Source organism: Pyxicephalus adspersus, chromosome 8, assembly GCF_032062135.1.
Source record: "Pyxicephalus adspersus chromosome 8, UCB_Pads_2.0, whole genome shotgun sequence".
NCBI classification, from domain to species: Eukaryota; Metazoa; Chordata; class Amphibia; order Anura; family Pyxicephalidae; genus Pyxicephalus; species Pyxicephalus adspersus.
Window position 1 is genome coordinate 28,151,995 of NC_092865.1, and position 15,580 is coordinate 28,167,574.

At 35.9% G+C, this 15,580-nt stretch overlaps 1 protein-coding gene across 5 annotated transcripts in view; it reads left to right on the plus strand.

Moving 5' to 3' along the window:
• Positions 1–15,580, plus strand: part of ABCA4 (ATP binding cassette subfamily A member 4) — a 122,193-nt gene that overhangs the window by 103,555 nt on the left and 3,058 nt on the right. For 4 of the 5 annotated variants that reach the window (XM_072419855.1, XM_072419856.1, XM_072419858.1 and 1 more), the window contains 9 exons: positions 2,377–2,506; positions 3,264–3,384; positions 3,736–3,798; positions 4,621–4,727; positions 10,461–10,602; positions 11,442–11,576; positions 11,784–11,887; positions 12,621–12,713; positions 13,856–14,105. In XM_072419855.1, coding sequence (XP_072275956.1) covers positions 2,377–2,506; positions 3,264–3,384; positions 3,736–3,798; positions 4,621–4,727; positions 10,461–10,602; positions 11,442–11,576; positions 11,784–11,887; positions 12,621–12,713; positions 13,856–14,105 — 1,145 coding nt within the window. Of the gene's footprint in view, positions 1–2,376; positions 2,507–3,263; positions 3,385–3,735; positions 3,799–4,620; positions 4,728–10,460; positions 10,603–11,441; positions 11,577–11,783; positions 11,888–12,620; positions 12,714–12,860; positions 12,946–13,855; positions 14,106–15,580 lie in introns of those variants that run through there. The other variant, XR_011921922.1, reaches the window with a different exon arrangement.

Consider the following 15,580-nt stretch of genomic DNA (forward strand, 5'->3'; position numbering starts at 1 on the left):
AATGATTATGACTTAGGATATATTTTAGATATATACATATTAGTCATTAATACCAGGAACTGAATTTTTAGTGCATCCAATTAGGGGTGAAAAACAAATATTCTTTAAAATCTTTATAGGTTCTAATCTCAGTCCTGGAGACTCTGTAGAACTTTCAGTGGGAAAAAGCCTCCATTCCTAGTTCTACGTCTAACCTGGTATCTAGGCCTTAGTAAATCTCGGGTGTGCACAGGTCTTTATAAATGAAAGTTGACTGATGCTTAGGTCTCTCTTTAATGCAATCCTTGTCGTGGAAGCCTGCTACTAGGAGAAAAGGTTGAGTTTTGACAGAATGCTAAAAAGGTATATATGCTGATTGTTTTGGTGAACCCATTAGGAGGCATCCTACGATTCAGTGGCTTGCTTAAATCGGTTGCTCAGAAAAGCAAATTATTTGTTTTTTTACTATAGACTTACTGTACCCAGTGCTCCTGGGATAAAACTGTGTTTGCTGCCCTGCTTAATAAAAGTGCGGGATCAACCTGCTTGGACTGTTCCTGTGTTTCCCCGTCTTGTTAGGTTTACTGTTTCCACTACTAGTTGAGCCTGTTCCACGTACAGCTTGCTGGTCAGAAATAAGCAGCACTTGGAAGAGACACCTATTGCTGAAACAAATTGAAGAACATCAATGTTTAGTTGACAGTATGTTATAGTTAATTGCTTTCCTAAAAAGCCCTACATTTATTTTAGGGCATATAAAGTTTGTATTTGTAAAACTGCTTTACCAAAAAATGACCTGCATGGAGAGAATTGCGTTTTTGATATAAAAAGGGAAGACTGTGTAGTAGTGTGCGCTTGTAAAAAGCTGGAAATTATTTATGCTAAAAAACCAAAACCTATTTGATCATTTTCTACCCTTATGTGCATGAAATGTTGTCTATGCCTATGCCTTGATTTTTACTTCCTTTCTCAGTTCAATTAGGAAATGCAATTTTATGTTCATAGTAAACTAATATGTGTCGGAAGACTAAGCTTTGCCATCTGGCTTCTCTTTAAGTACAGGAAACCAAGAAACGTAGTTGACTTGTAGCGCAGTTAAAATTGTAATTCATTTAACAGAGTGATTACATTTTTTTAGCATGAATAAAACGAGAAAACCAAGAAAACTTTATAAGAATTCATTATTGCATCATTTATCTAATGTTGCCAATGCATGGATTCCATCACTTTGGAAACAAATCGCATCTCCTACCACTAGTTATATAGTCTTAATTTTATAGATGGAAATGGGGGTTCTAGTAGCTTCTTGGGGCAAAAGAGTAGAGAAATTTAGACAGACTCCAACTTAGTTCTAATGGATACAATTCAGCTACTCCCATGAATATTTGAGACTAATGCTTGATGGTACCCAACAGGATATTTCTTTCTAAACTGGTTTATTAATGTTATCAAGCTATTTTTTTCCCAGTAATGAAAAGTGTTCCCCAACATCCATTCCTTTCCCCACCACCCTTCTGTTCTCTTTTTTCTTCATCTATCCCTTTTTCAAGCCTTAGTTTCCGCTATCTATCTCTCCCCATTCTATATATCAGTGGCCCCCAACCTTTTGCAGGTCACGGACCACTAAAAGCATGGACTCCAAACCGCGCATGCGCAGGGAGCCGTGTGTCACTCAAAGGGGGAAGAAATTTCCCCCAGATTGACATCATGATGCCAGAACCAGTCCACTCTAGCCAGGCTCAGACCTGCGATGGGAGAGTGGGCGCGTTGTGTTCAGAGACACAACCCGCCCTTAGCTTGCGATGTCGCCGGGAGACATGGTCCGTGGCTCTGGCCATTGTGCCCCCCCAAGCAGGGTCTTTCTCCTGACTCTGCTGGTGGGTGAATCCGCCTGAACTGACAGCTGTGGCCCACTTGTGGGTTGTGGACTAGTGGTTGGGGAACTCTGCTCTATATCACTAAATTCATTTTTTTTTTTTTTTTTTTTAATCATCCATCACAACCTTATAAGATGGAAATAGGATGAATATATGAGTGGAAATTATACTTAGTTTTACACATACTGTTTCTTCTTTTTGCCAAACATATTTTACTTGAAAACTTTTTTTATTGTTTGATGTTTATTGCTCATGGCTATGTGACTATTGCCCTGCTATTACGGTTGCAATAAAAAAAAATTAAATTAAAAAAAGAGAGAAAACTTATTGTGTTTAGGACATATTATGTCTGTGTTTATGAAAGAGAATATTACTAATTTACCTGTTGTGTTCTGATAAATAAATTAAGCTGTGTAGCTTTATCATGAAAAAACAGAACAGTCATAGATGTATGGGTAACCATTGTCACACAATAGACAGGCTAGGGGGCATTTTTTTATTTCTTTGCTGTGTCTTGCAGGTGAGGAACATACTACAAACCCTTTCCAGTGGGAATTTCTTGGAAAAAACATTTTTGCAATGTTGGTTGAAGGAATCGTATACTTTATTTTAAATCTGCTTATTCAGAATCGATTCTTTTTCACTGCGTGGTAAGCATAGTAAAAATTTAAAATACTAATTGCGGGCAAATGTCAATTTGAAAATTGTTAATCACTGTCAAGTATAAAATTGTTTTTTTTACAAGAGAGGACAAAAAATAGCAGTATCTCTATTATTTGTGTTAAGACCAAGTGAAACAGCACTTTCACTAAATAATGTATATTTGTACTTGCTGCCTGAAATTTAGCAATATGACCAGTTAACCTTTTATGGAGATTACTAGTGACATGACCTTAACATGTGCTTACTTATATGTTTGCTGTAGGTAAGGTGTTTCTGGGCAATAATAGAGGGTACTTTTAGAGACAGTAGAAGTGTACTATTGGAAAAAAAAAAGGTTTGTCTATAGAAAATTAAGTTGAAGGCAATCTATTGCAAGATCAAACTAAAATCTTAAAGCTGCATACACACGTGCAATTCTTTTCGTTGGAAAGGATCTTTCACGATCCTTTCCAACTACAAAGGACTACACGATGCATGAACGAGTGCTGTACATACAGCACCGTTCTGCTCTATGGAGAGGGGAGGGGGAGAACGACGGAGCGGCACCCTGCTGCGCGCTCTCCCCCTTCCCTTGCATTAGGGGTGTACACACGCCAGATTCTCGCCCGATATTTTGCCGATTATTGGGCTAGAAACATTTGACGTGTGTACGCAGCTTTACAGAAAGTTTCTTTTGCTCGAATTAGAGGGTCAATCAGGTATACTTCTTGTTTTCAAAGTTGTCATCCCATTTATTTGCCATAGGTTTGCTGAACCACCAAACGAGCAAATTGAAGGTGAAGATGAGGATGTTGCACAGGAAAGAATCCGAGTCCTGAAAGGAGGAGGAAAAAATGATATATTGAAATTGAAAGAACTGACAAAAGTAAATGTTTTACTCTAATTTTTGTATAAGTGTGCTTTATATATTTTTATCATGTCTGTAAAAGCAGTCCAAAACATAAAACTGTCCATTTGTTAAGATGCACAAGCGGTTGTAACCATGTTCATTCATGCTCAATAATCATCAAAAATCAAATACATGTGAAGTTACATTTTCTTCTTCTAAAATAGTTTAACTATTTTAGCCCTTTACCCTTGTAGGAACAATCTATTTTCTCTTAATTTCAAAAAAACATTGAATAATGATGTGCAGAAAAAATGTTGTTTTATGTGTATGTTCTATTTGTAAAAATGTAGTTAAGCTCACAGATCTCTTCCATATATATATATATAGGTTTATGCTGGTAAACACACTCCTTCCGTGGACAAGCTTTGTGTTGGCGTCCGACCTGGAGAGGTAAGTAAAAATATAAATTGTTCTGTACTGGTCAACTTTCCTAATGGTAAATGTAAAATGCTTGTAAAATATAGTAGCAAAAGTATGCCCATTCTACAACGAGCATGGTTGGGGTCCATATGGAATGGGTGCAAAGTTGCAGTCATGATAATAAGCAGGAAGAATTAATAAAGGGTACTAGATCAAGAGTGGGTTGCAAGTTCTGCAAGCATGGGGTAACACTAGGAGGAGGGGCGTGGAGTAAAAGCGTGCACAGGCTGGGTGAGAGAACAGATGCAGCCATAATGGTGAAAAAAGCCCAGCCATGAAAGCCACCCTAGTGTGAATCAGCCCTTAGGGTCTAAACATCTTGCAATGGGGCTGATTTAATAAAGCTCTCCAAGACTAGACTATCATGGCTGAACATGGGTGACCCAGCAATCATAAATCTGGTCCAGGATTACAAATATTTGCCATCTAATAGCAAATTAGCAAATCATTTTAAGAAATCCATTTCACGTTTGCTGGATCACCCAAGTTCCCCCACAAAGGTCTATCTTCTCCAGTCTTGGACAGCTTTAATAAATCAGGCCTTATGTCTTAGTTGCTATCCGTTTCTTCCTGTCCCATCGATAGTCACTTCCAGAATTGCTTGTCTTAGTGTGACAAATGTATAAAGTAAGAGGAAATCTCTCCAATTAAGTCATTGAAGATATTAAAACACTGAGAGAACTCAATCCAAAGCTAACAAAAACTGTCTGTAGTAATGATTTATCTACACTAGTAGCATGTTTATTTTTTTCTTTTTTGGGCATAATTTAAACCCGCTTATGTTTAATCTAGTGTTTTGGACTGCTGGGAGTTAATGGAGCAGGAAAGACCACCACATTCAAGATGCTGACTGGAGATATTGATGTGACATCAGGAGATGCTACAGTGGCTGGATACAGGTAAGTTGAATGTGTAGGGTAATTTAGGGCCCTCTAGACTAACTGGAAGTTAAAGTAGAATAAATATTTTTTTTAATGCACAACTTTTAAGTCTTTTACTCTGTAGGGCTGAGACCATTCCATTCTGTCTGTTTTTAAAAAGTTGTATGGGTGTGCTAAACCCATACAACAATAGGTCAACAAATCGCTTACTTTTCCAGAAAATTCTTATCACCCTACAATACAGAGAATGTTTCTACATCTTCTAGATTGTAAGCTCTTCAGTGCAGGGTCCTTTCCTCTTCTTGTGTCACTGTCTGTCATTTGCAACCCATATTTATTGTACAGCACTGCGTAATAGGTTGGCACTATATTAATCCTGTTTAATATTTTTAATATTATTATTATTAATATTATTATTATTATTTAATATTAATGATAATAATAATAATATCAATATTAATTAGAAAGTGAGAGGGAAGTACTTTTGGTTCTTTTTTTCTTAATAAATAATATATGCTTTTTCTAAAAACAAAGCATACATTTAGCTTCTAACTAAATGTTAAAATTATTATAAAAACCCTTTTTCTCCCCAGTTATTATTGTCATCTGTTTTATATTGCTTCATGTTTTTGCAATTATTATGTATTTTGTACTTTGAGTCTCCCTGGTCTGTTCCCTTTAATCGATAATCTTTAGAAATGTGGATTTAACCATAGATAGATAAAGGCAAAATAATTCTAGGCTAGAATTGGGGCCAACTTATTGTTATTGTAGGTACAATACCACCATCCATTTCAATCATACCCTTGAACTATGAGAGTTTTACAAGGCTAGTCTGGCAAAAAGTTGTATTTAACTGGCTCCTGTGTTCTCCTGAGAAGCGGAATGAGTGGTCCAAATCTTTTGCTTTAGGTGAAACTTAAATAAGAATGGTGACAGTTTTCAGAATGCAATCTGTAACATTATCTAACTTAAATTTCCATATTGTGAAAGCCTCAATATGAAATGGTTAAGTTTTAGGTTAAGTGATAGAATATCTCCTCATTGTAGCAAGAAGTCTTACCATGTTTGTCTCTATTAGATTTCTTCTAATCACATTTTCAATGTTGAAATCACTTTCAGCCACACTGACAATGGTCAACAGGACACAATAGAAAATAGTTCGGGCTTTGGTTACATTTTAACACCTAAAAAGACAATCTATTCACTTCAATGTTTTTTTTTTGTGCACTCTGCAACTTGAAGAACAATGGTTACAATTGAGGTATGAGTTGTGTTGAGCCTAGCCCCATTTAAGGAGTTTCTACTCTCTAGGGAAATTTACATTCTTTACACAAATTCATTCTATTAAGACTTGTTCTGAAAGACCTAATTCCATAAAATATATATCTGACAGAAGAATATAGTACTAGAGCCCATAGCATTAAAAAGCCTAATTTAGGAGGTTTCTCAAAACTGTCATATTGACAAAGATATGAGACAGCTTTATGACTTTACATTGAGGAGGTTTGCAGCTAGAATGTGATCCAACACTATAGGGGATAATATAAGAGAATGAATATAAAATTAGGCTGCAAGTATGTTCAAACCAGCAAACATAGACAAAACAACCTAATTTTTTTATCCTTACAAAACCCCATACAGTCAATTTCTGTCATGCTTGCATTTGTTTCTTTTTAATGTTAGGGTGTTTTATTGATATTACAGTTTACTGGATATGAAGCAATACCTTTAAGAAAAAAAGACTTGTGCTTAGCCAAGTATTAGAATTGCTGTAAATGTTAAATCTCAGAGCACCTTCATCGATTTGCACTTTGCTGCCTTCTCACTTATTATTCCGGGGGGGAACATAAACCAGGCAATGGAGATATTTGCTCTCTGAAATGTCTTTTGATAATAAAAGTGTAAAAAGCATCCATGCTAATATTGTCTTAGTTTTTCTTTTTTAAAGGACCATTGTCACAGAAAACATATTTTAACTGGATGAGGTTAATACATAAAATGATTCTATTTGATATAGGTGGCTTTTTTCCATTTTAATCAAATTAACAGTGAAGGGAAAAGTGAAAATGTAATAGGGGGGAGAAAATATATAACACTGCCAGGGCTTCGTACAACAGTTAACTTTTATTGCTGGAGACTCCATTCCTGGCTGTGGCTTGTCCTCTCCATTTGCCCTTCTAACCTATTGCAGCAACCTACCTGTATTAAAATGTATATGCAGAATTTTTTCCTAATCCCTTTTTTTTAGGTTGAGTGAAATCACTGGTCGTGTCCAATACTATTTTTCCTTTATACAGCAATATTCTTTGAGTGCAATCAGGTGTATGCCCTTAATGCCCTTGGTTTACAAGTAGTAAATAGAATAATACTGGGCATCATTCAGTTAGCTAGAGAAGCAGCACTGTAATGCTGAGTAGGTGTGTCTGCACGGTACATAGGAGCTGTGTGTTGCAGCTGAAACTGCTTTTTTATTTTTTATCTAGTACTAACTACTGCCGTTTTTTGATTTTCCTAGGAAAGACATGGGCTTCAAATCTTCTCTTAAAAATACAACTTGGAATGCAAATGGTCAAGCACCCCTGGCATTGTTCTTTATGCCAGTCTGCTTGGCATGTAAAATTAGTAAAACATAAAAAATAATGCTAGCAAATGAAAAAAATAAAATTTAATATAATCAATACTATCAATGAACGTTTAACTCTAAAGAATATTAGAATACAATATTTTGTGATTGTATTGTGGTATTAACATAAAAAAGTAAGATGGCACATTAACAAGAAATACATAATGCTTTCATAGTTTTTCAAGTTTTTTTATAAGATAATAGTTAAAATATTTTTGTCACTAGGTAAATTTTTATATATTGTATATACATATTTTTTTTTTTTCAAAGGCAGCAAGTTGTACAGTCAAGTCAGTTCTTCATTGCCTTTGTTAATCTGTCTTATTACTTTGATGTAAATAGGGTTTATTTGATCTGCTTCCAAAAATACAGCTACCAATAAATGAGTAAGTAGAAGGAAGCATCTTCTTTCTGTCCTTCGGCTTCTTTTAAAGCTGAAGTTAAGGAGAGACAATGAGAAAAAAAGTAAAATATTGTATCATGTAATAAAATAATTTATACAAGGATTGAAAAAAATATTGATAAATAAGTTTATACACTTTGGGCTCTATTTATAAAACAAAAAACTTGACATTCCCTCAAACATTTTCCGGTGGGATTTATTTACTGTCATTGAAACACGTTGACCTGGAAGATTCCCACATGGGAATGTTTGAGGGAATGTCTGATTCCATGTCTCACAAATAGAGACTTTTTATATTTTATAAACCAACAAGTAATAAAGTAATTACCTCTTATGATTACTTACACGAATGTATGGTGGTCAGCTCAATAATTTAGAAGCCATTAACCACTGACCAATACAAATCATCAAATGTTCTACTGTCAACAAAAAAACAAATAAAAATATCTATATCTTACTTTGATGCCCATACTTTTTAAATATATTTTTTTTTTCTTTCAAAAAGGCCAACACTATTTTTATCTGTCCATTAGCACATTTTATAATTCAGTCCTTTCGGGAACAATGTGAATACAATTTGAAATTCTGAAAAATCTTCACTGCCCACTAATGTACCAAAAATGGAAAAAGAGATTAATAAAACAGCAGAAGAAATGTTGGTAGAGGGATTAGTGGAAATAAAACAAGATACCCTAGACATGGTATGGTTAGGACCTGCCATATTTTATGTTATGAAACCTCAGCATTGTACTTACATTATTTGTATTGGGGCCAAAAAAAGACAAACAAACAAGCAGGAACATTTGTGGTTTGCACAATTGACTAACTACGTCATTTTTTTGCTCTCTGCCAGGAATGAGTAATATACTGGCACAGATGTTTTTTAGAAGGATATTAGGAGGAATCGTACATTGTAATACATAAAGATATCTTTTGTAGAAAAATAATAATTTTATTTATAACATTTATCTTTAGCACTAATCCTAAACATGACTTTCAAATATATTTTCCAAGGCTTTTACAGTATACATCAAATTTATTATGCCACCGTAATAACTGAAGCAGGAATAATGCTATATATGATATATATCTATTACAGGCAGTATCTTTTAAACTTAAAAAATGCCATATACCAGGAATAATTGTCCCCCCTTGCCCAATCTGCCCCTATCAGCATATTGTGCTGGGGACATGCTCCAACAGGATGCAGAAAGTCAACAGGCATGTTTATTTGTAAGTAAGCTAAACATCATCAGCAAAATGAATTTGTTTTTGCAGAGCTTTTACATCCAATCTGGCAGGTCATTTTGAAAACATGTTTTTCATATCTAGATTATCAGTGTGGAAAATAGTTTGCCACGTGTTCAGTTCATGGAAATTTGGTGACCCAGGGCAGTGCTGATGCCAGCCAGTACCCACGTAGTTTTTTATCCACAGTGTCTAGTAGGGTGTCTGAAAATAATAATATGGTATTAGAGAACCCTGTTGCAGTGGGTCAGTTTTTTGCTTCCTACAGATGTATTAATAAAATGTGTCATAATCAAATCCACCATGAATGATATTAAATATTAACCTATTTATTGCATAAACAAGATAAACCTTTGCATCTGCAGATAAGTTAGGCATTTGTCTTCATTTAATGATCTGCCAGCCTAAATGTAGGTGGAAAGTGACTATAAATCAAGAGATGAAGAAGAGCAGGAGAAGTAAGGGTTCAACACATTGCTCCAATTATACTGACCAGCTTGCAAAGCACCCATTGAGCCCTCAGGAGTTGGGGTGACCCTTTTACATCCAATAAAGTGATTACATTGCAATAGATTGATAGCATTGTATTGGGGGATTTTGCCATTATGTTCCTGTGCCTTGATAAAGTGATTACATCCAATAAAGTGATTACATTGCAATAGATTGATAGCATTGTATTGGGGGATGTTGCCACCATGTTCCTGTGCCTTGACATTCAAAAAATCAGCATTTTTGCAAACTTTAAATATGTAAAAACAGGTAAACTAGCATGGGTCAATGGAAGGTAAATCAACCCTTGAGTTGGGTGCTTTAATCCTTGTGACCTTCCTAGAGCAATAGACTTGTACAATAATGTGAGTTATCACTGAAGTTATGGCTTCTCTTTATGTTTTAATGCACATAAATAGGTTAATGGGTGTAAAGTTATACATAAGTCAAGCTTTTTGTACAGAATGGTAGAACTAAACATTAAACGGATTACACTATAAAAAAGATGGCTAATTTAGAATCATCAGCCCAATGAGCACACTTCAGATCCATTCCTAGCTTTTTATAAATACCAATCTTTTGGATAAAGTCGAGAAGGGTTACACTCTGCCCAGTTGTGCACTGTCAGTGTCCCCACTGGGGTGATTTGACCCCTTGTAAAGGTAGTCATTGTTGGTGTAAAGAAAGTAAGTGGAAACTCAAAATTTTAGAATTGTCACTCCTACCCTATTACCTTTGGGAGATTTCTCCTCACTTCCTATTGCATTTCTGAGATAGAAAGTGAATCCAAATCCCAACATTGTGCATACAGCAGAAATTAATCTGATAGAATGTTAATCCTACTCTATCCAAAGAAAGTTTTGCCTATTTGTATACCTCAATATAGCAAATTAATTAATTTATAGTAATAAAGGATTATTTGTGCATGTTTGCTGTGTTGGGTCTGTTAATTTCCAAGTTTAATCACATATCAATCATTTCACAGCATATTGACAGACATTGCAGACGTACATCAGAACATGGGCTACTGCCCTCAGTTTGATGCCATTGATGAACTACTGACTGGTCGTGAACACTTGCAATTGTATGGTCGCCTTAGGGGAGTTCCCGAAGAAGAAGTTGACATGGTAAAATAATTCATATTTAAAACAGGATACAAAGAGCTGGATTTATCATCACCTGCGTGATCCAGCACACCCTCGAATGAATCTGGTACAGGATTTAAAGAGGAACTAAACAGAAAAATGCAAAAAAAAAAACACCTTTAATCGCGCTGAGCAGTCCGATCCATCCGGGGTGTCTTCCTTCTGGTCCCGTGTCGTCCTGGAGCAGGCGCTCCAGGCGCCGCCATCTTCTCCTCTGTTTCTTCTTCCTACATCACCCGATCTCGCCCCCTGGTCGGGTGACAAAGGAAGAAGAAGTTGGAAAAAACAACTTGCTGATCTCACTGCTTATCTTTGAACTAAAAGGCTTTTTCTGCGCATGCCCAAGATGCTCAGGCATGCGCAGAAGGAGCACCCAAGAGCCTCCCGGAATGTGTGACCTAAGCATCTTGGGAGGCTTTGCGCTCCATTCTATCATTAGGGGGGCGGTGCTGCAGGCGGTGTTGCACTTAAAAAAAAAAACAACAACAGAATTTTTACCTTACATAAAAGGGTTGCCTACCCTTTTATGTAAAGTGAAATTTCTGAGTTTAGGTACGCTTTAAAAAATTTTCTACTATTTTGTAAGTGTTTCCAGGTTTGCTGGATCACCCAGGTTCTCCCATGATGGTCTGTCTTCTCCAGTCTTTAAAAGTTTTATTAAATCAGGCCCAGTGCATTGTTTTTGATGCCCTTGTTTCAAAAAAGTTTCAATGTAGATTGTTAGTCTTTCTATAAAACCATTTGTGACATTTGCTTTATTATTAACTATTCCAAAATTACAAGTATACTGCTTTCATTGTAAAATTCATCACCTTTAACAGGTTGCAGATTGGGGCATTGAAAAGTTGGGCCTCAGAAAATATGCCGACCAGCCAGCTGGAACTTACAGTGGTGGAAACAAACGGAAATTGTCCACTGCAATTGCTCTGATAGGATGTCCTCCAGTGGTGCTACTGGTTTGTACCTTTTCATAATCCTCTTTTCTAATCTCAGTTCACTGGTTTCTTTATGTCTGCTTCCATCACTGGGTCACCAGTACTATTAAATAAAAACCTTCAACTTCTAGTATGTTGGCTCAGCAATTCTCTTTTTAATATATACATTAAGTGATGATGTCATGTAATCAATATATTTTCCTAGCAATGTATAACTTGGCCTTTTAGGATGAACCAACAACAGGAATGGATCCACAGTCTCGTCGCTTCCTATGGAATTCTATTGTCGGTATCATAAAAGAAGGTCGAGCTGTTGTGTTAACCTCACACAGGTAATTGTATTTGTCAGCATTGGCATTTTCTTGTTTCTTCGAGCATGGAAACTTTCAAATCGCTTACATAAACATTTTAATTTCCTTTACTTTGTTTTAAAGCACCAGCTTTGTTTTATAGCACCAGCATTTTAAAGAACACACTGAACCATTATTTTTCTACCTTGGGAGCAGTTCACAGATTTAAAGAACAGTTTTAGTCTAAAAAAAAAATATATTTTCAAGGGCAACACAGTTTAGTTTTCTAAGATGTTGCTCTTGGCATCTAAGGCTTTCTAAGGCTTTGTGCCTGCAGGCTGAAGTGATAGAAATCTGGCCTTGCCTCTGTACGTTAACGTACATTTCTAGAAGTTATGCAATAGCCATTCTTACTTTGACTGAGGGGGGTGGGGGGATAATGTCCATATTCAACTTCTTCTCCTTTGTTCACATATAGTATGTATAATTGTAATTGATAAGAAGAGGGGAGGGAGGTTTTGTTTTCACAAAAATGGTTGAAATAAATTGATGTAAAATATTGGTAAGCTTAAATGCACAACAAAGCTTATTAAACTTCCTTAATATTCCCACCACAGTCATAGACTCACAGTAGAACAAGTTTATGTAAGCCTATTAACATACTAGTATGTGTTAGGAATAGAAATGCATGATGCACAGGTGGTCTTAAACAGAACTACAGAATGAAAATTTATATCTCAAAAAATCTAATGCTGTATTTTACTTTTTCCTTTAGTATGGAAGAATGTGAAGCTCTCTGCACTCGTCTTGCCATAATGGTTAAAGGCACCTTTAAATGTCTTGGCACAATCCAGCATCTAAAATTCAAGTATGACAATTTAAGTAATATATTGGTAGCATCATATAGGTGTTGGTTGTTTTACAGACCAACAATAAATATTTTGTATTTGTACAAGGTAAATGCCATTACTGCTTTTTACTTGGTGAACATCTTACCCTACTCTACTATCATTAGGTCAAACTGCTCCTTTGGCCAATCATAGTTTCAAATTCTGGGCATCCACCAGAGAGAAAGATGCAAGATGTGATGAAATTTGAAAGTAAGAACCTTTGTGTATGCTCAGATTAGAGTACACCGATGTCTATGCACAGCTGCTACTGGAGTTTGTCTGCTTGCCAGTGCCCATCAACACAGGGAGGACTTTTCCTTCCCTTAAGTCTTATTTAGAAACCAAAAAGACTAAATCTAAATAGAAGTGCTGGGGGTAAGATTACTAGAGGTTACTGGATGGACAAAGCTGGACATATTTGGATATCACTGGAACCTGGAGGGTAAATAATATTGCAAAATAGACTGTAATAAAATAGATTTCATGGGTATGGTTTTTAGTTTTTTTTTACCCAAGCAGGGTGAACTGGTTATTGATCTGAGGGTACCGAACGCTCTAGATCCCAGTGCCTGTTGGCATTTAACACTAATGCTTTTGGAGATGGGGAGGCTGGTGTGCAAGGGTGCGTGTTTCTTGGTATGGAGGGGGCATGTTTTTTTTTTTTTTTCATTTTTTTTAACATTGAGAAAACATTCCTCTTGTTAAAATTGTGTAAACAGTACACAGTATACAGTTTAGTACCATGGAGAGCTTAGGTCGGCAGATGGTAAATATTATCTTCACAAATACTGTGCTTTTGAGATTCAATGGCTCTTGACCAGCTGCTGCATTTGTCTGGTGCATATTTATCAAGTTGTAAATAGGGTACATTTGACTGTGAAGTGCTAGGCAACTGATGCTCATTGATTTTGTTCAAGTATTTTATGTTGCAACAACTCAATGAGTGTAACCAAGGGATTCAACTTAAGTATAATTTCACCATTGCCAAAATAAGTTTTCCAGAATCACTGAAGACCCCAACATATACAGTTTCAATAGGGGTTTGTAAAAATTGGAGCTCTGCTTTAACTACTAGGATTTTTAATATTCCTTATCCATACTGTATTTTTATTTCTTGCAGATTTGGTGATGGGTATATTGTAACCATGAAAGTGAAAGCCCAGAAGCTTGGAGAAGTTCCTGACATGGGTCCTGTTGAGAAGTTCATTCAAACCAACTTCCCTGGCAGCTTACAAAGGGAGAAACACTATAATATGTTACAGTATCAAATATCCTCGTCCTCCCTAGCCAGAATATTTCAGCTACTTATCTCCAACAAAGACAGCCTCAACATTGAGGAATACTCTGTGTCTCAGACAACATTAGACCAGGTAAGAGATGATGGTAAGAAATAGACTAGCAGGTTCATCTTCATCCTTGCTTCATTACTTAAAAATCAAATTGGTAAACGTTTCAGTTCACAATAAGTTTAGATGTTTTACAAAATATGTTAAATAGTCTGTAAAAATGAAAAAAAAACATGAACACACTAGACTTATTTTTAATGTGTGGGTTTTTTGACCATTCAATATTTTCACAATGAATCAATGAAACTGCTTGTTCTAAAACAGAACTCTTCTGCTGGCAACTTACACACCTTATACAACCCATGTGGCCATCTTTTCAGGCCTGCTAGGACTTAGTTACAGTCTTTGCAAAGTGGCAGCAAGGTCCCAATGCTGGCATATCATTTGCTTCCCAGCACTTTAATGACACCGGCTCTGCCAGGTTATTCCTGTTATATGAATGTGGTTTCCTTGTTTTATTACAGTGTTTATGGCCCTAACCTAGTGGTTTTGAAACTATAGCACATAAATTGCCTTGCCTTAAGATAAAGCCCTCAACACAATTTATAGATATAAATGTAGTTTATGGGTACTTTGTGGTTATAAGATATAAGTTCAATCAAACTCATTCTCCATCTTCATCTGATTTTTTTGTAATGTAATTTGTTATTAAAGATTTTTACCATAAAGAATATAAAACATAGACATAAACATGAGGTAGGTAAACAAAACAGGGTATGCATGAAGGAAAGACAACATTTAATACATAACATAAACATATACGTAAGGTATAATTAAAGGACATATACATCTTATCTGAATTATAGAGAGGTTGTAGACCCTCTGGGGTGAAGGCAGAAATTATACTGGTGCTACAACGTAACAAAATACCAACCAAAATACCAAGTTTACAAAATGTAACATCAAGTACCATAACAATAGTGCAATAACCCAGATCGAGGGCCATACTAAATGTTAAATCAACAGCATTGTAGTACAAGAAAGAGATGAATAAAATATAGGCAAAATTGGAAGAAGTAAGAACAGTGAGAAAGAGAGCGTATGGGCTAGAGAATAACCTAATTCTTGGTGGGATTTTAGGTAACTATGACTATGCTATTGATATTGAAATATTACCCGCTGTGCCAATGACCTCAGTTGGCTTCCCTGAATATAAGGAAATACATGTAGTTTAAAGTGCTTCTTTCATTCGGCCCTAATAATTTGTTTTATCATTTCCATAAATACAAAAAATGGGGAATGAGGTCATCACCAGTAATAAAAATGTTGTTAGACAATGAACCCTTCCATATTCTACTAAAATGTATTCTGAACATATCCTTGTTTCACATTACTTCCTGTGACACAAAAAGCAATACAAGTCTGTCAAAGGCTCTAATACTACCCTGTTTCCCCGATGATAAGACACTGTCTTATTTTTTTTTGAAGGCCAAAATATGCTCTAGGGCTTATTTTCAGGGGGATGCCTTATTTACCCATGAAGAAGACTACAGTACACA